The 27,550-nt window shown below is 46.0% G+C and overlaps 2 protein-coding genes across 2 annotated transcripts; one reads left to right on the top strand and one right to left on the bottom strand.

The window, feature by feature from the left end:
- Window positions 1-149: 149 nt before the first annotated feature.
- GNGT2 (G protein subunit gamma transducin 2) lies at window positions 150-4,400 on the bottom strand. The gene is made up of 3 exons (XM_067540894.1): window positions 4,306-4,400; window positions 1,611-1,700; window positions 150-275 (listed from the first exon to the last, which is right to left on the bottom strand). Exons 2-3 carry the CDS (start codon window positions 1,692-1,694, stop codon window positions 150-152), a joined length of 210 nt encoding a protein of 69 aa, XP_067396995.1. The 5' UTR covers window positions 1,695-1,700; window positions 4,306-4,400.
- Window positions 4,401-8,676: 4,276 nt separating this feature from the next.
- On the top strand, window positions 8,677-27,093 carry ABI3 (ABI family member 3). The gene is made up of 8 exons (XM_067541099.1): window positions 8,677-8,810; window positions 12,480-12,647; window positions 14,466-14,642; window positions 20,377-20,462; window positions 21,447-21,542; window positions 23,639-23,841; window positions 25,228-25,365; window positions 26,101-27,093. Exons 1-8 carry the CDS (start codon window positions 8,694-8,696, stop codon window positions 26,265-26,267), a joined length of 1,152 nt encoding a protein of 383 aa, XP_067397200.1. The 5' UTR covers window positions 8,677-8,693; the 3' UTR covers window positions 26,268-27,093.
- Window positions 27,094-27,550: the final 457 nt, after the last annotated feature.

Here is a 27,550-nt window from a genome sequence, read left to right as displayed (position 1 = left end):
CTCCAATATCTTACCCCTTCCCTCCCTTCCCCAATAGACGCGCTACATTTCAGAAGAGTTTTGGAAAGATTGCGCTACAGGGTAAGCAAAATTCTTACAGTCCTGGTTTTGTACGAGGACTCGGTCAGAAGTTTTCTGAGTGGCGGGGGTCAACTTATAATACAGCCTCCCTTCTCCTTAAAAGGGTTCTTATCCTCAGGAACACCTTTCAAAAGAGGATCCTCTGCTGCCATAGATTCTATATAATCCTTGAGCTCTTTGCCCGTCTTGGAGATCTGGAGAGAAAGAAGAATCTGTTCTTAGGTTATGGGAATGAGATCTCATTATATAGGAATGGTTAAACTGGATCAGAGCTATTGTCCATCTAATCCACTGTCAGACACAGGACGGGGGGCCAGTGCCAGATGATTCAGAAGAAGATGAAAGAAGCCTCACAATAGGAAAAAATGGTACTCTTTCCTCCTTCCCTACCCCCCACCCCCGTGGAGGAGTCCTTCTAGACTCTAATTGTTAGAAATTGGCTGAGGACTTGGAGCATGAGGTATTAGATCCCTACCAAACCTATTTCTTAACAATAACTGTTTCAACTCTGAATAGCCTTATTAGCCATATAAATGTCCAATCCTTCTTTGAATCTTGTATGTTGATGGGAATTACTTTTCTGAAGCAGGCCACTTTCCTGGATCAGCAGCAGGAATTTCCCACAGCCCCAGGGCGTGGTGATGAGAACCCTCAACAAGCCAGTAAAGGCCAACTAGAGTTGAGGGTACTCAACATCAGGAGGAAACAACAACCTCGCTCCTCTGGTGCAATGGAACTCTGAACAATAAGGGTAACGCTCATCTGTACGGGAGACAGAACCTTCTCTAGGGTTGGTCTGAGACTGTGTAATGAGCTCCCTCAGGCACTAAGGACTATCACAGACCTCCCCGTTTTCTGCTCCAAGAGCCAGGCACATTTCTTTGACCTTGTCTTCTCTAAAATAAACATGTAGCAACATATATTTTTATTTAACAAATAAAAAACAAAGCACCCTAGCAAAACAAGACATTCCCCTGCACACACTTCTCCATCTGGCAGGATAAGAGAACAAACACATGACAGATATGTAGTCATGCTTAATGCACTAGAGAAAGGTGCTCAGACACTATGGTGATGAGTGTGGTATAAAAATCTGCATAGAATAGAACAAAATATAAGCATTGGGTCAGAAATAGCCAATGAATTCCATGCAGAGAGGCCACACTGCTACCCCCCCCTTCTGTTTTAAAAACTCTGGCCATGTTAATTCCAGTGGGAGTTAGGCACCTAAGTACTTTTGAGAGCGGGGCCCAAGTCATTTTCTCTTTGTGCTGTCATGAGTTCTCATTTCCTCTAGCCTTTTCTTAGGCACTAGAAGCCTGAAACTTGCTATCCTGACAGGTAAAACACAAGGCTAAAGCTTATCTTTAAGGTGGAAATGTGAAAACTTATTCACTGGTTTTGTATTTGAGAGTTGTTTGCAGGCCCTTAATCTGGGGCACACTTTGCCTGGTGGGAACGTTGGGCTAGATGGCTATCCCAAGAATTAACTTATGCCATTGTGTTTAGACCCTAATAGAAATACTTGCCATTTGTCTTTCATTCTTCACTTCCTTTTTCAGCTGGTCCAGTTCCATCTTCAGAAGTTCTTTTTCTGTGAGATCTTGAGCCATGTTGTCCTGCAACCAGAGTGGAAGCCCTGTTACTGATTTACATGAATCTTTGGGAAATGCTTCTCCTAAGGCAGCCCTATAGCAGGTATGGTCAACAGTCTATCTTCTCTTGGGGCCCATTGAGTCATTGGGCCAGGAGACACACCACGGCTACTATCTGCTTTCCCATTCAGAGCTGATATGGGAAATTCTTGAATTTCTCCAGCATTCCCAACAGAAGATATAATCAGTGAAACCTTGATGGGCCAGTCCTCAGTTGGTTTAAGTTCTGTTAGACCCAATGGTGCTGTGCGAGTTTAGGTAACAGGAATTTTCACATTAGATCAGACCAGTCATCCATCTAATCCAGTATCCTGTCACTAGTTGTGACCAGTGCTAGGGAAAAGTGTAAGAAACCCTGCAGTGGGCAGTTATGGGATTAGCTGCTGCCAAAGGGCATCTTCCTGACCCCCAGTTGTTAGGACAAGGCTGATGCCCTAAAGCATGAGGATTAATAGCTCTTCCAAAGCTCATTTATTCTTTTTACTATAGCTGGATATTTTTGTTATCCAGAAGAGCTTAGATACTGATTTACACTTGTGGAGGATCGGGACTGATATTAACAAACAAACTAAACAATTCAGTATATTTATTATATGGGAGATTTTTCACAGGCACAAATGGCAGTTAGGCATCTACCTACCTTTGCCTTTTAGGGGGTGTTAGGCTCCTTACTGCCATTTATGCCTTCAAAAAGCTGCCCTTGAACCTCTATTAACAGGTAACTTTAAGAGGATTCAGTAACTCGAGCCTGGGTATTGCCTAAAACTGCCCATTTATCTTAAATTAAGAGAATGCTCTAATCCCTAACTGCATCTTTCTGAACTCTGAGCATACTGCACCAAAAGGGAGCAGTTTTTCTCAAACCCTATTCCTCTGTGTAGGTTTATTATTGGGCTGCTATTTCCAGGTAAATTCTAATACTTTGCCCTTCTCTAGCACCTTCCATCCAAGAGTCCCAAAGCGCTTTATGAACATTAATTAGTTAAGCCACTTAATGTCCCTGTGAAATAGGTAAGTATTATCCTTGTTTTACAGACTTGGTGACCTGAAGATCAGACAACTCTAGTCACTTGTTCAAGGTCACAAAACAAGTCAGTAACCATGCTGGGAATGAAACCCAGGAATCCTGGCTCTCTGTCCTAGCCCAAACCATCATCTGGGCTCTGATTGTACAAAAGGCAGCATGAAAATAACTTCCTAGTTCTAACTTAAACCAACAGTGGCCACTGTTAGGTCTGAAATTCTGTCCTTAATTCGCCTGTGGTGTTTAATTATTGAATATCTCTCAGAATTCTGGGGGCTGGATTTTCAACTAACATAAAGCTTCATGACTCCCTTGTAGTCAATGGGTCTGTGCTGCTTTATGTCAGCTGAGGTTCTGGCCCTCGTCTGAAATTAGTTTCATAGTTGATGTGGATGAGGAAAACAAATCAAGTATTACACTGAATGTTTCCTCCTGTCCTTTGTAAATTTAAACCAAAACTTAAATATCTGTAATGCTTTCAGGGTGTGCATTTTATTTTATTTTTTTGGCAATTTTGCTTTAATTTGCAGTAATTAAATAACTTGTATGATTATTAAAAAGAAACAGCACTGTAAGGAAATTTTGAACTATTCAGAGAAACTGAACTTGTTCCAAGTATTTAAATATGTATTTAGACTATACTTCTGATCTTTATTATTTATAAACTGGGAGATAGCAGATGCAATTAGTTAAGCACCTCCACATAAAATAGAATTCCTTTTATGAAAGTATCCAGGGGATATGGAATCAGTGGATAAATTTGGGTTTGGAAAAGAATGAGGAGTCTAGAATAAGTGATGTGCGTGAAATAATCACTGTTATCCAAGCAGTATTCAGTAGAACTTCTGGCAAGAATAAGGGTTGCTGGAAGTGGTCTGATGTTTGGGTCTAGTTCAGAGAGACTTCTTAAGTAAGAGTGATCTCTTTTAAGTGTCATTCAGAATACCAAAATTAACTAGCTCACATGATGGATTAATCAGTTTCATGTTTAGAATCAAAGCAGGTTTGAAGATCTGAGTGCAAAATGTATCTACGTATAAAGCCAAACGAATTCATTTTAACACACACACACACACACACACACACACACACACACACACACACACACACACACACACACACACACACACACACACACACACACACACACACACACACACACACACACACACACACACACACACACACACACACACACACACACGATTCTTCCTGGTTACAGCAGGTAGTGCTAGCACTGTACTTGGCCATTTTTTTCCACTCCATCACTTCGTAAGAGTGCACTGTCTCTAATGCACTTCATTAAAAATATTCAATACTTCTCACCCTCGCTCTCACCACCTGTAGGTAGTATACAAATACTGTCAAGCTTCATATCTGAGACTGTTACAGGTTCGTGCAGACCTGAAAGCCATTGACAGCTGAGTGATAAACCAACGAAAAGTGAGGCTTCTAAGTGAAGCAAGGACAGAGCCTGGAGCACAATGACATTAATGAATGCTGCACCAAAACATCCTATGGACTGAGAAAATGAAGGGAACTTACCTAGTGGGGTTACGGTTTTTCCTTTCCGAAATGCTGAGAAGTTTTAGAGATGCATCTGTACAGGCTGCTGAGAGGATGGCCTCTGCTCTCTCCTTCTGATTCCCATTTGAGGACTCTTTCAGACTTACCAGATGGCCAATGGAGCAGATGTCTTCTGTCCCTAATCTGATAATAGACTCAGTATATTAAGCTGGTCAGGTGTCAGGCATTAATCTCAAAACCCCGGGTAACCGGAGAGGGGGCCACAGAGGCACATTTTAAAGCTGATCAATAATTTCATAGCTGGTAACTAACATGCTGCTTAAGTGGTGTGGTAGCTGTGTTGGTCTCAGAATATTAGAAAGGGGTGGCTGAGGTAATCTCTTTTATTGGACCAACTTCTGCATAAGAAGTAGATATTGCTGTTAAGTAATGCTTCCTTTTTCTTCATGTTGTGGAGTTTCCATTTCAGATGGCAAAATCCGATCTCTTCCATGGTGTATGCAGTGTTGTTGTAGCTGTGTTGGTCCAATGAAAGAGATTACCTCACTCACTTTGTGCTGTTTAAGGGCAGTGTAGAAAACACCTTGCTTGGGAGTCAGATTCCCAAGAGGTCCTAGAGTGGTCATGTGACCAGCTTCCAGTCCGGACTGGTAGTGAGTGAAAAGAATTGCCAGAGATGGCACAATATGCCAAGTCCACAGCAGAGTTTAGGGGTGCAGAGGGGAGTGCTGAAATCTGGGATTTTGTCCTAGGGCCATTTTGCGCCATTGCTGCCTGAAGGCTGCTCAGTCGCTTTGTGAACTGCGCTTGGTGGGTCTGATTCCAGTTCCTTGTGAGCAGATTTCGATAAGCCAAACCACCCTCCCTTCTCCCCCTCCCACACAGAACCACCACTGGCAGCCTCAGTGAAGAGGTAAGGATTGAATGGGCCTCTTTACCCCCCGAAGGTGGCCTCTCTAAATCAGGACTGATAGGGCAGCATGGGGAAAAGTTTGTATTGCTTCTTTAATAGATAGGAGACTCTGGACTTCAAGGCTCTCAGTCCATCATCAGCACTAACTGCCTGTGCACATACATGCACAAACAATACCTAACTCTCATATAGCACTTTTCATCTGTAGATCTTAAAGTTGGTCAGTCTCATTATCCCCATTTCACAAAAGGGGAAAGTGAGGCACAGAGAGGGGAAGTGACTTGCCTAGAATCATCCAGCAGGCCAGGAGCAGAACCAGGAATAGAGCCCAGGTCTCCTACAATGACAAAATCAGTGGCTACAGCACAAAATGAGTTACAGCTAGCAAGGGACATAAAAGCCTCAATAAGAAGCTGTTCTTTAAATACATTAGGAGCGAGAGAAAGATAAAGAAATGTGTAAGCTCTCTATTTAGTGGGGAAAGAGCTAGTAACTGATGACATCAAGAAGGCTGAGGTGTTCAAGGCCTGTTTTGCTTCACACTTCACTAAAAAGATTAATGAGACCATATACTCAACACAATGAATATTAACAACAAGGGGGATGGAATGGGAAAAATCAAGGTAAAGAATATTTAGGTAAGTTAGACATTTTCAAGTTGGCAGGGCCTGAAGAAATTCACCCTAGGTTATTTAAGGAACTAGCTGAAGCAATCTCGGAACTGTTAGCAATTGTCTTTCAAAATTCATGGAGAATGGGTGAGGTTCAGTGCTTAATTTGTAATGAAAGAGGTGCCAAGAGTCAGCCAATTTTTTTACATTCATAACTGATGCAGCAAGCCTAGAGGTGCCAGGGCTATGAACTGCCAAGTCTAGAGGTGCCAAAGCCCTGGCATAAATTAAGCACTGGTGAGGTCCCAGAGTACTAGAGAAAGGCAAACATTGTACCTGTCTTTAAAAAGGGAAGCAAATAGGACCGAAGGAATTATAGACCTATCTAACTTTGATACCTGGGAAGATACTAGAACAAATGATTAAACAATCCGTTTGTAAGCGCCTAGAGGATAATAGAGTTATAAGGAATAGCCAGCGTGGATTTGTCAAGAACAAATCATGCCAAAACAACCTAGTTGGGAAGACGTATCTAGTGGGATCCTGGGCCAGAGGGGTCAGTCCTGAGTCTGGTACTATTTAATATGTTAATTAATGACTTGGATCATGGAGTGGAGGGGGTGCTTAATAAAATTTGTGAATCACTCCAAGCTGAGAGGGGTCACAGTCACTTTGGAGGACACGGTTAGAATTCAAAACAACTTTGACAAATTGGAGAATTGGCCTGAATTCAACAAGATGAAATTCAATAACGACAAGTGCAAAGTACTTCACATGCACAACTACAAAAATGGGGAATGACTAACTGAGTAGTAGTAATGGTGAAAAGGATTTAGAGGTTATGGTGAATCACAAATTGAATATGAATCAACAATGTGATGCAATTGTGAAAAAGGCTAATATAATTCTGGGGCATATTAACAGGAGTGTTGTATGTAAATTCTGGACACCCCACTTTAGGAAGGATGTGGACAAATTGCAGAGAGTCCCAAGGAAAGCAACAAAAGTGACACAAGGTTTAGAAGCCTGACCTATGAGGAAAAGTTAAAAAAAACCCAAAACTGGGCATGTTTAGTCTTGAAAAAAGAAGACCGAAGGGGGACCTGGTAAGTCATCCGATATGGTAAGGGTTGTTATAAAGAGGACAGTGGTCAATTGTTCTCCATGTCCACTGAAAGTAGGACAAGAAATAAGGGCTTAATCTGCAACAAGTAAGATTTAGGTTTGCTGTAAGGAGAAACTTTCTAACTATAAGGATAGTTAAGCTCTGGAATAAGCTTCCAAGGGAGATTGTGGAATCCCCATTATTGGAGGTTTTGAAGAACAGACTGGACAAACACCTGTCTGGGATAGTCTAGGTTTACTTGGTCCTATCTCATCACAGGGGGCTGGACTTGATGACTTTTCGAGGTCCCTTCTAGCCCAACATTTCTATGATTAGAGCAGCCTAACAGCTGCTTTAAAGTGCATCAACTGGCTACATCCCCCAAGGGGTCACCTGCTGATTGGCAAATAGCTAGAGCTCAGTGAGCTCATAGCACTGTGGTCGCATCCCCTGTGCTGTGGGATGGAGAAGGAACAGACTAAACTGGCTCTGTGCCAATGGAGACTCACTCACACTGGGAGAATCCCCAGCTGGGGAGATAAAGTGGCAGCACACAGAGGGGCTGGGATGGAAGAGCCCCATTGTTGCACATTATTGTGTAGACTGGATCATAACCAATGTAAAGCTTTGTTTATGGTTAAGTTAAGGGGCAACTGCTATGTAGCATGTGGAGTGTTGCCAGGTCCTGAATGATATTTGGAAAGCAGAGCTGAGCCTGTGGCACACACATCTGAGCCATATGTTGGGTTTTGAACTGTCCAAGTTCAGGGCTGTTCAGATCTGCAGGGTTGGTTCAGGCTTGTCTGTGCTGGAAACCTTGGTCCTGCTGAATATGAGGAACCCCCCTGCCTTATTGCATTCGTCTCTAACTCCCCACTCATTGGCTTCAGTAGGGCCAGGATTTGATCCTATAGATGCGCTACGGAGGGGCTGCAGCTTTAGAGAGCACCAAGAATGGCATCTGGTGTCAGCTGTGAACATGGGAACAAATACCACAAGCAGATGGAAGGAGTGGGATGCGAGTCAAGGACTAAGGAGCCTGCTATTGCCTGATAGTTTAGCTTCCTAGCTGCTGGGTTCTTCTTGGAAATGTTTCTTTTTCCATCACCCAATTACTTTTCTGCCAGCAGGAACATGACTCACATCCTTTATCACTTCTGCTTTTCTCTCGCCAGGTCCCCAGAGCTTCCCATGGGCATGTCTGGTGATTGGTATCCCTGTCTCTCTTGCTCCTTTTCCATCCATCCATCCATCCATTCCCCAAGAGGATCAGACCAATGGTTTGACAACAGCGTCCCCCCTTGCTGCAGCCCAGTGCGTGTTACAATCGCTCTGTCCTACAGAACATGGGAAACCGTTCGTAGCAATTGGTAAACAGACACGGGGCTAAAATAATGGTTTCCTCTCCTGGCAATTCTCAAGCTTCCTGAGTTATTCCAATTGCCTTGGTTTCTTGTTGTATCAGCCTTCAGATCAGGGGCAGAGATGCAAGGGTTAGCAGAGTGTTAGGGGCTGGAAGTCAGGTCTCTCTGAATTAACCCCCAGGATGGCTGGGAAAGTGATCAGTGCATAGTGAATCTGAGGCAGATGACTGAGGCAAAGGAATGCAAATATGATGCAAAGGAAAATGTTCATAGCTGCTAAAGGCAGTTGAAGTGTGACCGAGCTCCCTCCCAGCCAATTGCACCAGCGCATCTGAGAGCTGCAAGGTTCACAACGTCAGGCTAAGACAGCAGCTCTCGCAGAGAAGGAAGTGGCAATGGAGCAAAGCAGCAGCATGTCTGAACTGCAGAAACTTCAGCAGCATGAAATCCCCTCTGCCAGGCAAGTCCTGAGGGAGAATTACAGCAATCTCCACAAAGTGGCTGACTACTGTGAGAACAACTACATGCAGGTAGGTGCATCCTGTCTGGCGCTGGAACACCCAGCTGTGCCCCACGGTATGTGGCAGGCACTCAGGCTGGGAAGAGCGTGGTGGGCTTCCCTGAGGTTGATTGGGCATGTGCCCAGGAGGGGCAGAAGCATGAGTTGCAGGTGCAGAGATCTTGGGCATGCTGTTAGGGATATGAAGACTTTGGAGGCTCCTATGCAAAGGATCAGGTGGGGCTGTTTGTGCACAGCAAAAAGAGAAGGAAAACTCTGAGGTGCAGAGACCGTATCTTCAGTGTGATGTGGGGTAGAGGGAAATGTGTGTTCTTAACTCAAATCCAACCCTTTGTGAGCCTGATCTTTAACTTGACCTGCAAATGTCTGTGAAACCTAGCATCTGCCTTCTCTTCACTAGGCTTCTGCCTTGCGCTAGCTAACTCGAGTTCAGGACAAACGTTTTTTGTCTTCACAGCGAAGACCAGCCCTGTGTGTTTGCACAGCACCTAGCACAATAATAATATGTAGCTCTTTTCCTCTTTAGATCTCAATGTGCTTAGCTTAGTAGAAAGTGTTACCCCCTCTACTGATGGGGAGCTAAGGTACAGGTGTTTGAAGTAATTTGCCCAAGGTCACAGGGAGTGTGTGTGTGGCAGAGCTAGGGATTGAACCTGGATCTTCTGTATTCAAGTCCAGTCTTAACTACAAGCCTATCCTCATGGTCTGTAAGTATAAGCGCTATAAAGACGAGATCAACCCTAATAAGGTTTTTCCCTCATTAATTTCTGGGACTCCAGATAGGTTTTTAAAGGGGAAGAGAATCAATTATTCATATACAAGTGGGGTGGTGTGTGTATGTGGGGGGAGATACTACATTCCCATGGGAGGAGGTATTGTTCTGCAGGGTGATACAAAGACGCACGTGACAAGAAAGGGAGAGGGAAAAGCTGAAGTTCTGTGCTTGGCTCATGCACCTGTGAAATAGCAGAACTCCCAAAAGCTGCAAGTGGCAGCCTCAGCTTTGAAGTTTCTGGCTCTTGATTTAGTCACAGCCAGAATGTTTCAGTGACAGTTCTTGGGTGAGCAGCTGGCTTGTTCTGTGACTGCTACATTGAAGAAATTGCAATGTCATTGCCATCCCTGTGCTAACTGGCAATTAAAACTCACTGCCTTCCCTTCTCCAGATGGGAGTGGAGAATGATCTTGGTATCTATTATTATTTCCTTTGCATTGTGGTAGCATCTAGAGGCCTCAGCTGAGATCACAGGGCTCTCTGTTGAAGGGTGCTGTATCAAAGAAGTTACAATCCAAATAAACAAAGGGATCATTATTCTGATTTTATAGGTGGGGAACTGAGGTACAGAAATCCAGGGCCAAATCTTCACAGGTATTTAGGAACCTAACTCCCATTGATTCCCATGGGAGTGAGGTGCCTAAATACCTTTGAGGATCTGGTCTCCAGGGTCACACAGGGAGTCTGGCAGAAGCAAGATTTGAATCCTGGTGTTCCATGTTAAAGTCCAGTGTGTCTAACCACCTTTCATCCAAGTGGATTCTAAAGGGCTATACAAACTTTTGGTGTGAGGGATTAAATTAGTCACTCTGCAATTGCAGCCACTTCTAGGGTGGAATACAGATAGCAATATACAACCATTTAGGGCACAAAGAGAAGAATTGCACTGTGTCCAGTTGAAAATAGAGGTGGAATTTCAATACACAGAATGTAATTGTTCCAGTTGGAGTTTGGGCAGGACACCAGGGGTAACACTTGTGCTCTTGTGAAAACGACAATGACTGAAGTGAACCTTGAATGACCACAGATGGCCAGCAGCTTGGTTTTGTATCTCCTGTGAAAAGAATGCTTGCTAACGCCATGACGATGCACTGACTCAGAGAATATGATCTACCCAATGGCTAGCCCTGCTGAGGGTTTCCCTAGAGGATTGCATCTAAAAACTAAGTTTACCTGACCCTGTTTAGTTTGAGAAGACCACAGCTCTCAGTGACACAGCCACGCAAACTGTGCTGTATCTTACCGAAGGCTCTCGGTTTGCTCACTTTTGTTCCTGCTGAAGATGGGGTTTTACAGACTGATTCAAAGCCTGTTAAAATCAATGGGAGACTGGCATCAAGGCTTCATTCATTTCTACCCAGGCCATCTAGAACGGAAGATCCATTTCCTTCTGTCCCACTGCAGGATTCTAGATGTTCCTTTCCCCTTGCCAAGTGAAAACATCCTTGCATCCCTGTTGAGAATAACAGCAAGACAAGGTGGTTGAGGTAATATCTTTTATGGCATCAACATCTGGTGGTGAAAGAGACATGCTGTCAAGTTATACAGAGTTCTTCTTCAGGCCTTGGGCAGATGTGCAGAGCTCGAAAGTGTGTCTCTTTCACCACCAGACATTGGTGCCGTAAAAGATATCACCCCACCTGCCTTGTCTCTCTGATATCCCGGGACCAACGTGGCTTACAACCACGCTGCAAACAGGGATTAACAGCCACATTGATTATCCTGTCAAGGCCAGGGTGGGGCTGGAGGGAAATGCTGGTGTAGATTCAGGCAGAGACAAGCGTCCCTGAATAATTGGTGTCAGTGACCTGCTCTTGTTCTGTTGACGCAGCTGAAGGAAGTTTGATGCATTTGGAAAGCAGAAGGAAACATCTTAAAATTAAGCTTGACGCCAGTTAAAACACACTATGTCTAAAGAATCTCAGCACAGTCAGTTGACTTTGCTTCCTGAGAGCCCCATCCCTTGCCAGTAATAAACTATCCTCAGAGTCTAATTGACCAGGGACACAGCCCAGTTTGCTCTTTGTAAAAGGAGTCATACAGGAGAGCTGGGGATGGGCTAAGGGATCTTTCAGCTCTGCCTCTGGCCCCGATTGAAAATCAATGTAACAACTCCAAGGCTGCCTCGGAGTTCATTGTTGTCTCAAGCTATGGCCACTCAGAACTTCAAAGTGATGATGCGGAGAGAACATGGGATTTTCCTGCTCCAAAACGAGTTAACCCTTGAACTAAAGGGGAATTTACATGACAGTAGAGGGCTTATGACACGCACAGCCAAGCAGTTCTGATCCATCAAACAGAGTGCAGGGGTTCACACAGACACTAGCCAATCTGTTACACCACTGACCGCCAAAGGCTGATTGGCAGGCTGTGCGAATGAAGTTAGTGGTCCATAGATTAGTTCCCAGGTCCAAGTGTTTGCCACATTTGGCTCCCTTGTTGGCAGTCTCAGTTGAGAAGCTAGGACCCAATGGCTCATGGAGATAGAGGGCAGTTTCCTCAGAGCAGCATCTAGGCATGTCAGCTGGGAATGGTGCAGGGAGGAGAAGGAGTTTGTACTGATACTACCTATGCTGTGTTTATCCCCAGGGCAACCAGCTCTGCACTTCAATGCAAATGAAAACTGGCCTCCTCAATCTTCTCTCTCCACTTGAGACACCAGAACTATTGGCCCGAATACCAAAGGGCTGGTATCCAAATCCTGAGTGCCTGAGCCTCTCCAGTACAAAACAGCTTAAAAATGTAGTGGTAGAATGGCAGAGAAGACTGTGGACCCTGGTCACTGGGGAAACCAAGCCAGTCTCCTGGCTCTCCCATTTGGTTGGACTCTGATATTGCACCATCACGATGGTGTCAAGAGTCTGGCCAGGGTGACTCCGAAACATTTTTTAATTTCTGTTCCAGGCAACAGACAAGAGGAAAGCTCTGGAGGAGACCATGGCTTACAGTGCCCAGTCCTTGGCTAGCGTCGCATACCAGATCAGCAACCTGGCCAGCAACGTCCTCCAAATGTTGGATCTGCATGCAGTTGAACTCCGCCAGGTGGAAGCCAAAGTCTGCTGCATTGCACAGGTGGGTTGGGAAATGCATAGAGACAGTGAGGGGTGATACACCCTGAATACGTCTGCACTGCAGTCAGCGGTGTGACCACAGCATGTGGAGACATCCCCAAGCTAGCTTTGATCTAGCTATATGTAGATGGCAAATAACTATTGCAATGATGTCGCAGCCGCATGGGCTAACTGCTTGAGTACATGCCCAGAGTCATGCACCTGGGGTTGTGCAGCCCATGCTACCACAGCTTCACTTGTTAGGCAGGCTAGCTAGATCAACGCAGGCTCTGGTAGGTCTACATGTGCAGCAATCACACCTCTGATTACAGCACAGACATACCCTCTGACTCCCCATCCACTGCCTGTAACTTCTGCACTGCACACAGGGAGCCCACACTACACATTTGGCTCTTGGGTGCAGCGTTTGGTCCCACATAAGAGGTTTATATTTGCAGCTTACATAATTGCTCCTTTAGCTCAGGTGGTAGAGTATCACGTTTCAATGCTGAAGGTTCGGGGTTCAAATCTTGCTGTTGGCTCAAGGAGGGTTTGATACACATACATGGGGGATTTCTACTGCACACGCCCCATTCCACACTTATAGTTTGCAATGTCAGTCCTATCTGTGGGGCTACAGCTGTCCTCTGTACATCTGTGCCGAGCACAGTGAGGCTTTCATCCCTGATCTAGCCACTTAGGTGCTGTCGTAGTATGAAGAACAATTGGCAATCCTTTCAAGTGCCCCAGATACTTTCGGGGAGATTGTAGGGCCTGATTTTCAGAGGGGCTGAACACTGGCAGCTCCCAGTGAATTTGAATGGAGTCGGGGTGCTTAGCTCTCCTGAGAATCCTGTGCTGGTTCTTAAGGAAGAGCAGTTTTTGAGCCCATGTGGACGCCTTGCAAGCAGGCAAGTGGTTCGAAGACCTGTTGCCCCATCAGCAGGAAAACCCCTGTTCATTTTAACACACAGAATAGCAAGCTGCTAACTTCTTGTTGGCCTTCTCCCTTTCTCTTGTTGGAAAGACGGCCCCATAACTAACTGAAGGGTTTGACTCTGTGCCCAACAAGACCCTGTGTATCTGACTGCTCTCCCCACCCCCATTCTTATCCTCCTGGAGTATACGGATGCATGTGGAGTGTTGGGTGACAGCCAGCCCTTTTCCTGTGCGTGAAAGTTGCCTAGTAACTTTCCTGTTAGCTGGAGAATAATAATAATAATAATAATTTAAAAAAACTGCTCAGGAAACTGCAGTGAAATGGATTAAATGCTGCAAAGAGTTGAGGCGTTTGTGCCTTGGGGAGAACAGAATTCCAGTTGTAGCCACCCTTTGCCTGTCTTTAGTGAGGGTCTCAAAAGACTTTCTGAACTTGAAGGGCCAGATTGTCAGCAGGTGTAAATTGGTGTAGCTCCACTGAGGTCAATGGAAGGGTGTCAGTTTTCCACAGCTGAGGATCTGGCCCCACATGCCTGATCCTGCAGCGTTAAAGTGTGGGAACTGCACCACTGAGTTCAGGATCAAGCCCTCATTAAGCCTCACCAGCCCTACCCGTGAGATAGCAATCCTTCCCTGCCCCTCTACTCCCAAGATGGGGAAACTGAGGCACTGAGAGGCGCTGGGATATAAGGACTGCAGAGCTGGGAAGAGGACCCAGGAGTCCTGGATCCTAGACCTGTGGTCTCCACACAAGAGCCTCCTGTGCAGGGGAAAGTCTCATGAATTCCAGATGGAGAAACTCATGCCTCTTAGTGGGATTTGGAACTGCTGGGATTGAGGTTCCTTCAAGAGTAAAGGCCCTGGTGGGGAAGGTGATGGATGGTGATTTGTCTCTCTGCAGATGGTGGACATGCACAAGGAGAAAGTGGCTCGTCGAGAGATTGGAACACTGACTGTCTGTAAGAGGCTCCCCCACTACCAGAAAATCATCTCTCCAACATACCAGGAACCTCTGGAAGCGTACTTCAGGAAACCACTCAACTTCAGCATCCTGGATGACATTGGTCATGGGATAAAGGTCAGAATAAACCCCAAATGAAATTCATCCTGATGTGTTCCAGGTCACGGGGTGCTTTAAGTGACCACACTAAGACTCAGGAATGAGAGATGCTCTAGTTTAGCTGGAAGTTATTAGGATTGACAGTGTTGCTTACATAGCAGGGAAGACTAATTGCACTGGAGGAATCCCTGGGTGAGATTCTGTGGCCTCCATCAGGCTAGATGATCACAATAATCCCATCCAGCCGTAGAAAATCTTGGTCATCGGTTTTAAAGTGAGTATTGATTTTCTTGAGGTGATCCAGTTTTACTTTGGGTGCCCAACTTGACACATCTTAAAAGGCCTGGTTTCAGAAAGTGCTGAGCCACCTGACCTATGAGAACCAGCCTTTTCAACGTATTGCAAGTCAGGCACTCGGAATCACTAGTTGCCTCTGAAAGTCTTGGCCTATGAGTTTAAGGTAAAGAGCTCTCAGCTTCATTGACTTATTCTTTATTCACCATCATAAATTCATCAGTCCTATCTCCTATATAGCACAGGCTGTAGAACTTCCTCAAAATAATTCCTAGAGGATTATTTTATAGAAAAACATCCAATCTTGATTTAAAAATTGCTAGTGATGGAGAATCCACCACGACCCTTGGTAGATTGTTCCAGTGGTTAATTACTCTCACCGTTAAAAATTTATACTTTATTTCCAGTCTGAATTTGTCTAGCTTCAGCTTCCAGCTGTTGGATCATGTTAGACCTTCCTCTGCTAGATTGAAGAGCCCATCCTTAAGTGTTATGGTGTACTAGGAGAATTTAATGTATCACCTTTGATCCAAGAGGCGCCATCTTGTTTTACAAACATGAATAAAGCCTTCAAATACTCCTGCAAGGTTGGGAATTGTTATCCCCACACCACTGGTGGAGGAACTGAGGCATAGCAAGGTGAAGTGAGTTGTCCGAGACCATGCAGTGAGTCAGTGGCAGAAGTGGGAACAGAACCTAGGATTCTCCCAGAGCCCTGCGGCAGCCACTAGCCCACACTTCTCTGAATGCAGCCAGCATTGCTGCTGACCAGATGATGCTAACAATCCCAATCCCAAAGCGCCCAATCCCAGTGTGCAGTCGGGTCTTATATAAAACCTGGGATGGATCTTGCGATGTCTGTTTCTAAATCAGCAGTTCCAGAGTCCTGATAAAAGTATTGGAACGGATTTTACCTGGACATTACAATCCAGAGTCATAAGTAAATTGCTGTAAAAAATGATAGTCCAAATCCTGCCCACACTGTCACTTGTACAATCTTTGTGAATTCATTGGGGTTGCGTGGGTGTGTGTGAGGCACGCTAGGAGTTCTGATGACTCAGGTAGAGACAGACAGACACAGCGTCTCGAAGTGCTTCCTTTGTCAGCAGTTGGAGTCCTCTGGTGAACCACAGCCCAGCCCTTCTGTTCTTCTTTGAAATGAACAAGAGCAGAGCTCAATGAGAGATGGAGGCCTTGGTGGGAGCTGAAGCCAGAGTGAAAGGGGTAAAGGTGGCACTGGCATGACCTAGCCTCAGAGGGAAGGGGAGCAATTTGTCTTCTCCCTGAAGAGGGGTAGATGAAGGTTGGATCTTCAAAGTGTGGACCCAGTTCTGCCATTGATTATCCCTTGGGAATAACCCAGACAAAGGATGGTGTGTTTTTATTAGAGTTCTGGTGACCATACACAGAGGTGGACTGGGCCGAGAGAACTCTGCCTCCATCTGGGACGATAGCAGGAATTCAATCTCCATATTCCTTCAGCCCCTTCAGCGGGCTTCCTCATGCTCTGCACCCAATGAACTCCAGCTGTGGCATAGCATCTTCTGGGATGAGAAGGGAATCTGTGCTCCATGTTGCAGCCTACTTCTGGTCACACTGCACCTACATTTTGCCTTGGAGGGGAATCCTTCTAAGGCATGTGGAAGAGTTCAGTGTGCTATCCATCAAGATATCCACCTAAGATACTTATCTAGCCTCATAATCGTTAATGGATTTGTCCTCACAAACCCTGGTGAGATAAATCAGGGCTGTTATCTCCATTGTACAGATGGGGAACTGAGGCACAGAGAGGCTAAGTGACTTGCCCCAGGTTACACAGCAAATCTGTGGCACAGCAGGCAATTGAATCCAGATCTCCCAAGGCTCAGGCTGCTGGCTCAGGCTGCATAGCTCTGGATGTTGCTTTGCTCTCTCCCAGGCCTTTATTGGTATGCTGTTAAAGGTGATCTGCCAAAGAAAAAGAAAACGGACTTGTCATTTCTCTCCTTTTTTTATACAACGTAGTAAAAATATCTGACAGGGTGTCTTTCTGCTGCTGCTTATTTTTTTGCCTTCCCTGTTTTTGAAGGAGAACTTCTTGGATGCCTCAGAGATGTGTGTATGGCAGGGAGAGGTGCTGAGTCCTTATCAAGGAGCTTAGCTCCCCAAGGTTTTTGGTTCATTAGCCATTGTGCACTTTGTTTGGAGACACTGAATGAAAATCCTTCCTTCTCTTGGTGAATCTGATGTAGCTTCCCTGGTATCTGAAGTGTTGTAATCCTATCAGTTCTCTAGCCACCCAGCGAGCTCTCCACAGGAGAGGAGACCTGAATCCCACCTTCTGACATTTCTAAAGCAGCAAAAGGGCCACAAGCCTTATTGTTTTCCTTCCTTTGCGAGTCACCTTTAAGAAACCAAAAGAAACTGAGATAACAAAAATCCCCATGCAGGAGGATTTCATCAGCTAGGTGCCCTGCCATCTAAGACGAACGTAACCGCCCGAGATCGAAACTGCCGTGGCTGGTTAATTCAGACATGGGAAGTTGTCTGCTCGGGCTGTGTCTTCCCACGATCGCCTCCGCTTTCTCAATAGCATTCTGACCACAGCTCTGAGGGCTGTTTCCTCCTCCTCTGCTCTTGCACGCTTTCTGCCCTATTAGTCTGAAGGACCGTCTCAGTGCTATTTTGTGCATGGCAGGTGTCAGACTTTTTTCAGAGCTTTGTTTCCATTGAAGGAGCTAAATAAAGGCCAGATCTCCAGAAGCACTCAGCTCCCCTTGCAACACCGATGGCCTTCTTGTCAAAGCATCTCAGCACCCACTGGCCGTGCTTGAATTCATGTGACAGTCTGTTCCTTATGGCCTGACCCAAAGGCCATTAAAGTCAATGGAAAGACTCTCTCCCCACCCCATTGACTTTAGATCAGCTTCATACTGGTTCTCATCCATTCCTTTCCTGCTAGTTCTGGGAGCCAGTGGGGTAATGTTCTCTTGGCCCCTGGCCCCTAATAAAAAGCTGCATTCAGTGAATTAGGAGAGTTTTTCTTAGGGTTTGGGCTTGTCCCGTTTGTATTGTTTTTCCCTTTAAATATTTTAAAGGGCCGGTGAACGTGGCGCTACTGACAGACACTGGCTGCACAGCTTCACAGGCTGTCTGGCCACAGAAAGGTGTGTAGCCAATCTTGTCAAGATGGTGGCCCAACCTTCCTCCACCCTGTTCTCTGCTGATGCACCTCTATCTTTTTAGCCTGGCCTCTCTGCTGAGTGTGCCACCAATGGAGTCACTTTCTGCTGATCACATGGATCTTGCCCACCGGGGGCTGGACTGAGACCCAGCACACTGGCCCCTGAACAGCTCGTGGTTGCTCACTGCAAACACGGGCTGAATTCCAACCTGTAACCCGGAGGCCACAGGCTCTGTGTCCCAACTGCTTGAACCATCCAGTCCCTGCTGCAGGACAGCTGTTTGGCCTGCTTGTTTTATTCTAGAGACCCGCAGGCCAAGTGACAGGAAAATATTTTCCTCCTGAGCCTCTCCGATAAACTCATCCCGCTGCACTCCAGCAGGCACGACACTACTACAGGGCGTGCCTTGCTCAGCAGGAACGTCCTGAGAAAGCGAACAGACTGTAAAACAGATCAAGAGGCCAGATTTGCCCCTGGTGTTTCACTGAATTAGTGGAGCTACCAGGGGAAATCTGGCCTTTTGCATTTGTGTGTAACAAGATGTAGGACACTGGGTGCTAGTGCAGCCTTCTTTGTTACAAAGTTTGGGTCCTGGTTCCCTGGAGAAATGCCTGGCAAAGGAAGTCATGCACCATGTGGCAATACTCACCATTTGAAGGGGCGTCTTTCTCGGGAGTCTTCTCACAGTCGTGCATTTCCTTGCTGGACTTGTCTCTCTCACCACGGTCTCATAACTGCTGCAGCTGTGTAACTTCCTCAGTGGATTGATAGGCATGTCCTGTTTTACCTTGATGTAGCACACTGTGCTGGCAGGGTACAAAAGAAACATGCAATGATGCATAGCGAGGAGAGTGGCAATTCTGAAATGTGTATTAATATTTTAAGATATTTTGCCTGCTGGTAATGGGGAAAAAAGACTTCATGCTATTAGACTCCTGATGCTGCCAGGGCTGCTGCTGTGAAGCAGTGAGTTTGTGGGTTGTGACATTTTAAGGAGGGCAGCATTCACACTTGGACGATGCTGTAGTTGTCTGTATAACTTACTTTACATCTGGGTAGCCATGGCAGAACTCTCTGGATTCCCTCTGCAGTGCAGTGTAGCAGGAGCTCTGTGAGACAAGACTCCTATATCAAACTCTGGGAGGGAGTAGGGTCTGTTGGTTAGATCAGGAAGCTGGAAGTCTGGGTTCTTGGGTTCTAGGATGGGAGACAGTCTACTGGCTAGAGCATGGTCTCAGGAGTCCTAGGTTCCATTCTCCGCTGTGGGTGAGAGTATAATCTGCTGGCTATGAGCGAGTACTGGAAATCATGACTCTTGGATCTTCTTTCCAGTGTCACACCTTTCGACCCAAGCAGTTTGCCAAAAATTAGGGTCTTGCAGCTCTTCCAGTTGGAATCAGGTGCCCTTTAGTGCAATCTTGTATATTTACAAAGTCCTGATTCCATGAACACTGGAGGAACCAAGCAACCGGAGATAGTTTCATTGATTACAGCCCTAAGCCTCTTTTAGCCAGCATCGCACTGGACTTGTTCAGGCTGTGTGAATAGCTTCCTTCGCTGTCTGTTTCTGTGTGCGTGCTCTCTCACTTGCTAGTTAGTACACATCCACTCTTACCCAAAAAGACCACCAGCAAAGCTCTCTGCCCACATAGGGTGGTGGTTACACCTACTAGCTTGAAGAAGGTTTAACCCAGCCTATCCCACCAACTTTCCCATGGCTTATTGTGTGGCCTTGGCCAAGCCACTTTTCATCTACCCCTCAGAAGGTGGCATGGGGTGGTTGGAGAATTCATGAATGTTTGTAAAATGCTTTGCAAATCCTCTGATGAAAGATGCTGGAAATACAAAGCATTATCATTATCAGCAAGGCCTTGTTGTCTGTGTAATCTAGAAGTGGGGACTGTTGCAGATGTCCTGACTGGCTCATCATGTAACGTGGGGCACAGATTAGTTTGCTTCCCTGTCAGGGCCCCATTAGCACGGGAGAGTTTTTTGCACCGGCACAGCTATACCACTGCAACTGAACTCGGTAAATTACCTGGGCTAGCTGCACTGGAACAATCTCCAAGTTTTGCACTGGTGCAGTGTGTCTGCATTATGGGTTTGCACTGGTATCCAGCACAGATAACCCTAGTTTAGACAAGGCTTAAGAACCAGCATGACCTTGGCCACACACAACCATACCTCTCCATGGGAAACCTCTGCCACGGGTGGTGAATCTTTATAAACAAGCTTCTCTGGGTTATTTCTCTCTAGGCTGCACTGATTCTTTTTCTCCTCTTCCCCGGCTATAGGACCAGAGCACGCAGTTGTCACGAACAGGAACTTTGACTCGGAAAGGAACCAAGACCTCATCAGGACAGTCTTCAGGCACTCTAGGGTGAGGCTGCACTACTCTCTTGCACTTGATACCTGGCAATCCCATTGCCCTTCTTTTCACCCACAGTCCTTCCCTAAATGAGTCCAAAGCCTAGGTCCAAAGAGGTGGAGTTACCCTTGGTGTCCTGCCCAAGACACCTAAGATTCTTCATGAATCTAGCCCGCTGTCTTGAAGCAATCCAGGGCACTCCTGTCCTCGTGAGCTTATCATACCAAGGATTGAATGGGCCTGGAGACTGAGCTACCTTCTCATGCCCAGAAAGGGAGTGGATCCCTCCAGAGCCCCGTCAATGCCATAAAGTTTGTCCTGGCTGCAGAAAATTGTCGTCAGCCAATTTCCTGGCATCTGCAGGGCATGGGTGTCAGGGTGAGGCACACTGGTAGAGTCCAAGGCTGCGGAGAGGTTTCTTTGCCACTGCCTTTGCCGGACCTGGGCTGAGGATAAAAAAGGGCCTCAGTTTGTCAGGCTAAGAGAACTGAACTCACCTGCACACAAAGTAGTTTTAATCTAAAGTGAAGATTTCCATCTCCAGGAAGCCGTTTTATTTTTTTCATTGGCTGTCTGGATGTATAGGGCTGAGACACCTTTGTGCTAGCTACTGTACAAGCACAGAGCAAGAGACAGTCTCCGTCCCAAAGAGTTTACAGTTTAAGGAGACTAGGCAAGCAAAAGATGGGTGGGGAAAACAGGGAGGGGGAGAGTGGCTTGCCCAGGGTCACCCAACAGGTCAGTGCCAGAGCTGGGAATAGAACCCAGGTGTCCTGAGTCCCAGTCTAGTGATCTGCCCACTGGATCACACTGATTTTCTTTATGCCATCTTCACAGTCTAACACTGAATCACCGCAGCTCTGGCATTGATACTTTTAGGCAAAACTCAGATAAAAATGCCTTGTATTCAGTGGAAAAAGAGAAATGAGTTTTCCTCCCTAAAGCCAAGATGTATTGTGGGTCTGATTCTTTATTCTGTGTCTGTCCTGACTGCAGGAGAAACCCTCGTATCCCAGAGCCTATTCAACTGCCGGTGGTTCCTGAAAGCAAACTCTCAGCAGCGTCTTCCACATCATCTTTAACATCCCTCAGGTAACTGCCCCAGCACCCCAGTGCTCAGCACCTATCCCAGCTGAGGACTGGGAGACTTGAAGGGAGCGTGGAGCTAATTGAACTTCCTGTCTACTTTGGGGAACATTTATTCCCCTCTCTAGTTTAAAATCCCATTTGTTTTGTGCCTTATAGATTCCAAGGCCAGAAGGGACCATTGTGATCATCTAGTCTGACTTCCTGTATAACACAGGCCATAGAACTTCCCCGAAATAATTCCTAGAGCGGACCTTTTAGAAAAAGATCCAATCTTAATTTTAAAATGGTCAGTGATGGAGAATCCACCACCACCCTTGGTAAATTGTTCCCGTGGTTAATTACTCTCACCAGTAAAAATGTATGCCTCATTTCCAGTCTGACTTTGTCTAGTTTCAATTTCCATCCGTTGGATCATGTAATACCTTGTCCTGCTAGATTGAAGAGTCCATTATTAAATATTTGTTCCCCAGCTAGGAACTTATAGACTGTGATCTCTTAGCCACTGCTCAAGGAAAATGTGGGTTTCCAGCTACAGATCAAATACTGTAACTGAGGATAGGAGAACTTCCCCCCCATACACAAAAGCTAGATCAACCAGATGGGAGCCCTGTGTATGGTCTGTATTGGAGCTAGTGATTTTTTTTTTATTCCCGCAAAAAAGTCTAGCAAAATATTTTCACTTGAAATTTTTGGACAAAATATTTCAGAATTGTTTTTTTTCCAGCGAGAAACATTCTGAAACTAAAGCTTTCATTTTGTTTTTTGATTCACAATTTCAGTTTGCTCAGTTTTTGAGAACCAAAACATTTCAGGGGGTTTTGGAGTGTCAGTTTTCTGAGTTTTGATCGGGGGGGTTTCATCCCATTTCTCTCCTTTTAATTTTTTTCTTTTTCTGCTGGAAAATGTGGAAAAAAGTAAAATGAAAGAAGGAGAAACAGAAGAAAACACAAACCAAATATTCCACGGTCCAAAAATCAAAAGCCTAATTTTTGTTTTGTTTCCAAAAACCAAAATGAAAATTATAAATTCGAAATGAAACAATTTTCATGTAGTTTAGAATTTTTTTCACTAAAAATGTAGTTAAAACCAAACTTTTTTGTGAAACATTTAGATATTTTGACTAAAACTGTATTTTTCAGTGGAAAAACATTTTGATCAGAAAATCTCAACCAGCAGTAATCCATATACTGAGCCAGAATAGTCACTGGTTCCACTTAGTCCTTATTCTGAGTGCATTTTTCCATTAGAATGTTTCTCTGTCTCTTCTGCTTCTGTTTCATTCAGCGTTTCACCTGGTGTATTTCCAACTGCACTGTGACAAAGTGAGTGGAGCTGGTTGGAAACTGGGCTTTTTGCCCTTGCTGAAAACATCGACTTGTCGGCAAAAAATCTAAATATTTCAATTGAGAAATGCTCATGGGAAATGCCACAGTGCCTCATGGGAGCAGTAGTTCAGGTGCTTTGTGCTTCCGCTGATCACTGTGGGCCAGGCTCCCCAGTTGGATTATATCTTCCCTGGGGAGAAAAGTGGTGCTGTTTACTGGGAATTTAGTCCAACCGTCCTTTGCATTTGGAAATGCATCAAATCAAGTTAGCAAGTAATTTTACCATAGGAGGATCCCAAGGTGCTTTAGTAAAGATTGGTATCGTCTTCATCTTTCAGACAGGAAAATGGTTACAGAGAAGTGGAGTTGCTTGCCTAAAGTCACACAGTGCATGGCAATCTTGAAAACTAACCCCAGGTGCCTCTATGCTCCTCACCCCAGCAATGCTGCCTTCCTGAATCCACACCTTACCTGCTGAGGCAGCTAATCCAGCTGGCAGACAGAATCCCATGACTATGGGCAGGTGTGCCTCTTTGGGACGCAATAGGAGGAAGTCTGAGCTATTGCAACTGCCTTTGTGGTCATTTCGGCAGACTCTTGACTTGGTGCAGGTGCCTTTACACAGTGAGGCTGGTAGGAAATGGGCCAGATTTTCAGTCGAACTAGTTAGCACAGAGAGACTAGACTAATCTTCAGCTCGACTGCTGGCATTCACTCCTTAAGCGTGGTTACATGTGACTGTACGTCAGTCTCTCTTATTTATACCCACAACAGTTCCAGTGCAGCTACTGCAAGTATCAATGCCAAGGTACCTGTAGCTCAACCTGTGTCGCCTTCACTGTGTATGCCGGAGCCGCCTCCACTGGACATCGACACAATGCTGCCTCCCCCTCCGCCTCCTGTAGACATGCCTGAACCTCCACCTATCGATTTTGAGATGCCGCTCCCAGATGTCCCTCCACCATTCTCCATGCCAGGTAGGGGTTGTATTTGACACTGCTTATCCTCAGACTGAATGCTCCCTACCAGTTAGCAACTAGCGTGACATCCATGTCCTGAACCGTGCTGGGAACTTTGCGCTATCAGTGGCCAACCGTAGCACTGGGATGTTCCAAGCAGAACTGGTTGAAAGAGGATAGAAAACAATTTTTTTGGGGGGGGGGAATGAAATGTTGAAGTTGTTTCCATTGTGCATCAAAGCCAGTTCTGCAATTAAATTTTTTTCCACAAAAGTTTTGAATTGTCAGAACATAATATTTTCCATTTGCCTACCTCTTTTTGCCACAGCGTGCAATAAAATGAATGATGCCTGGGTTTTTTTATCATTAGTATTTATTTTGTGACTGTAATCTTTTCCAAAATTGGGCCCAAGGGGCAAATGAACCTCTGAAACTATGCTGGGTAACTTTTCAAAATGTCTTCAACTTTTCCAAGTAAGAGTGGCAGAGTTTGAGTTTCATTTTTCGTTTGGCCACACAATAACCTTCCCCCATTTGAGGAAGTTCTGTAAAAGTTGAGTGGCAAAATGAAGAAGAAAAAAGAAAGTGGAAGAAAGAATAGAATAAAATCAACCTAGACATCACTTTTATTGTATTCGGTAGTAAAAAGGGTGGGGAAGACAGCAAAAATTCTGTTTGTTTTTTTGTTTTGTTCTTTATTAATGCCCCCCAAAAAACCCTCAAAGGGTTTTTTGGTTTTGGGGGAAAAAATCCATTATTTATTGAAGAAAAATATTGCCCAAGTCTCTGGGCCCAGCTGTTGCGTCCAGGACCATCTCAGCAAATCTCCACTTACAGGGTGAAATTGCCTGCTGTACAACGTGCATGCACCACTTAACCTATGAGGCTAAAGTGGGACCTATGCAGCACCTAAGCCATGTGCTGGCTTTCAGTAGAGAGGTCAACTGCACCCCCAGCGAACTTTTATCATGGAGGAAAAACAAATATTCACTGGAAGAGGCTTCCATGTCACCCATTGCCCCTAACGGCTTCTGTTTCTGTTTGGTGGCTGGCCCTAAGTGTTTAGGGTTCTTTTAAAATCATGAGTCTGGCCTCCCAAAGTTGAAAAGCTTAAAAATCATCAGATTTTAAAATGAATCCCTTTGGGGTTCTTTCTGTTTCCTGGTGTTGGAGGGTGAAGGAGCCCTGCTGCCAAGCTGTCCTCCACGACCACGAATCACCCTTTTTAAAAACTGAAAGCTGAGTTTCCCAGTTAACATGACGCCAGCCGGTGGGGCTTGAAGAGAACCACCTAGTATTGGACACTTGCGATTAAAAACAGCCATAGCTGGCAACACTTGGCCTCTGTTTTGCAATTTGATCTTCATCTCCTTCTCCCTAGTGATTCTTTGGGGATTTTCACAGGTGCCGACTTCCTGGAGTTCCCCCCTCTGCCGCCTCCTCCAAGCTTGACAGAGTTTGAAGACTTTGCCCCTCCTCCTCCTCCGCCGGTCCTGGGTACAGAGGAACCTGTGTGGGCGCCAGACAGCTACTTGGAGAAAGGTATCTTGTTCTCCTCACCCTTGCTTCATTTGGGTGTGGCAGCGGGGTATGCCGAGGTGTCTGAATGGGAGAGGGGCCACGGCTCGCCAGCCGGTCACCTTGTCTCGTTTTTAAATTAGATTCCTTAGGACCTGGCTGTCTTGTGGGGTGTTACATTGTATCCTGCGACCTAGGTCATCACTTGTGAAGGGATAAAAGGACTAATACCCTTTCACCACCCCTGTGCTTCACAGCATAAGCTGATGAAGAGTAAGGGTCAATAAGAGAGCCATCGCCTGATTGACAGAGGTAGCATAGTCCAGTGGGTAGGGCTGGGAGTCAGGTGATCTTCCCATCTCCTCCACTGTCCTGCTGTGTGTACTTGGGGAAGCCACCTCCCCACCCCTCTCTCTGCATTACTTTCCCCATTGATAAGGGGAATCGGTGCATGAAAAATGCTGAATGGAGCTAATTATTTTTAGTTCTGGAGCCTCTCCCTTCCTGCATCTCTGTACCTTTCACAGCTTCCTTACCACGTCAGCTGCGGTTCAGGAAACCCCATTGCAGAGGCAGTCCTGATTTAAACTGACCTGCTCCCACCCCCCCTTTCTCTCCCCACCCCATTTGGACTGAGATGCAAATCGGCCAGTCCCTTCTGACTGGGGGTCCTGGCAATAGGTTGAGTGCCCCTGCGTGTATTTTCACAGCGACTCGGGCTGTTTCCTTCCCATTCTGAGCATCTCCCTTCCCTTTCAGTGAAGACCCTCTACCCCTATGCTCAGCAAAAGGAGAATGAGCTCTCGTTCCCAGAAGGGGCCATCATTTACGTGACCCGGAAGTACTCGGACGGTTGGTGCGAGGGTGTGACCAGCGAGGCACAGGGGTTCTTCCCAGGCAACTATGTGGAACCTTTCTGCTGCTGACCTAGCGCAGATGCAGGAGATGTCTCCACTGAGGTTTTCCTCCTTCCCCCTTCTTCAACTGCTGGGTTAATGGAGCCCATTCTCTCTGCCAAATCAGTGCATTTCGAGGGGGCCATCGCCACGGTCTGTGGCTCTGGCCACAGAACTTATCACCAGCCATTTACAATCAAGATTTATCAGATCATTATGGATTCCCCATTCCCCCTCTGGGGCTGGGTCACAGACAGGCCCGAACCCCTGGCAGATGGCAGCAGGGAAGGGTAGCCTTCCAAACCCAAGACTAAGCTGTGGCAGCCCATGAAGGTGCCCTGTTTTGGAACTGCTATTTGAAGTCAGATCTTAGCCCCACTGCAGTCAATGGGAGTCTTGCCATTGCCTAACAAGGGGGCCCAGGATTTAAGCCTTTAACATGGAATCCCTTTGCTTGAGGCTTTGATTTTTTTTTTCCTCAGCTTTTTTATTTCCACCCCCTGAATGTGCAGCATGATCAGAGGATCCTCTTCTCAGTTCCACGGGGAGTCTGCATCCAGTCCTCCCACCCTCAAGAAAGCATGCAGCTGAGCAGCAGAGTGCTGTAGATTAGCTGTGAAGGGAGTAAGAGGTAGGCATGTGGAGAGCTCTGAGATTCCCAACTCTATGGTCTGCTCAAAGGCTGCACAACTCCGGCAGTATCTTAGGACTTGTCTACACTCGCGGTTATTCCAGCAAAACGTTGTTGCTCTAGGGTGTGAAAAAACCACCATCAGCCTCCGAGTGTTGTAAGTTTTGCTGGCATAAATGCGAGTGTGCACAGCGCTCTCTGTGTTGGAGGTTGCCGCCGCTTGGTTATGATGTCAGCGGATGCTGGCAAAATTTATTTCACTCAGGGAATGTTTTTTTCACACCTCTGAGCAACAAAATGTTGTCAGCATAACCGCGAAGGTAGACGAGCCCTTAGGAGGCATCATGCCATGCTCAGCCTCCCTCCCACCCCCAAAGGCCCACCTGTCTGAGAATCACATTGTCACTCCCCCCTCCCCAGCATTAGTCCTTGTGATTACCAGGATCCTAGCAATTTGCCAAGAACCACACCAGTTCAGAGGTTTGATTCATGTAATGTTTGGGACAGCAGGGTGCTCAGCAGAACCTAGTGGGGCTAGGGAACAGTCTTTCCCCCTCTCCTGCCCCCACTGGGGTAGTGCTGCCCAAGTTCAGAAGTAAGAATAGGCCAGAGATCTAATCCCAGCTCCAACAGATTCACCAAGTGCTGTTTGGAAATCAGGCCCAGTGCTCACCTGCCTTGC

Source organism: Emydura macquarii, unplaced genomic scaffold (assembly GCF_026122565.2).
Source record: "Emydura macquarii macquarii isolate MOO-44397 ecotype Brisbane River unplaced genomic scaffold, CSIRO-AGI_Emac_v2 contig_629, whole genome shotgun sequence".
Lineage (NCBI taxonomy): Eukaryota > Metazoa > Chordata > Testudines > Chelidae > Emydura > Emydura macquarii.
Note: the sequence above shows the minus strand (reverse complement) of the source record. Positions and strands in the feature narration are given on the sequence as shown.

Bases quoted from the DNA above. Each gene is read 5' to 3' on its own strand.
- GNGT2 (XM_067540894.1), bottom strand. From the start codon at position 1,694: ATGGCTCAAGATCTCACAGAAAAAGAACTTCTGAAGATGGAACTGGAC. The intron at 276-1,610 runs GCAAGTATTTCT...CTTTCTCTCCAG, and splicing joins TGAAGAATGAAAGACAAATG to ATCTCCAAGACGGGCAAAGA.
- ABI3 (XM_067541099.1), top strand. From the start codon at position 8,694: ATGTCTGAACTGCAGAAACTTCAGCAGCATGAAATCCCCTCTGCCAGG. The intron at 8,811-12,479 runs GTAGGTGCATCC...TTTCTGTTCCAG, and splicing joins GTGAGAACAACTACATGCAG to GCAACAGACAAGAGGAAAGC. The intron at 21,543-23,638 runs GTAACTGCCCCA...TACCCACAACAG, and splicing joins TCATCTTTAACATCCCTCAG to TTCCAGTGCAGCTACTGCAA.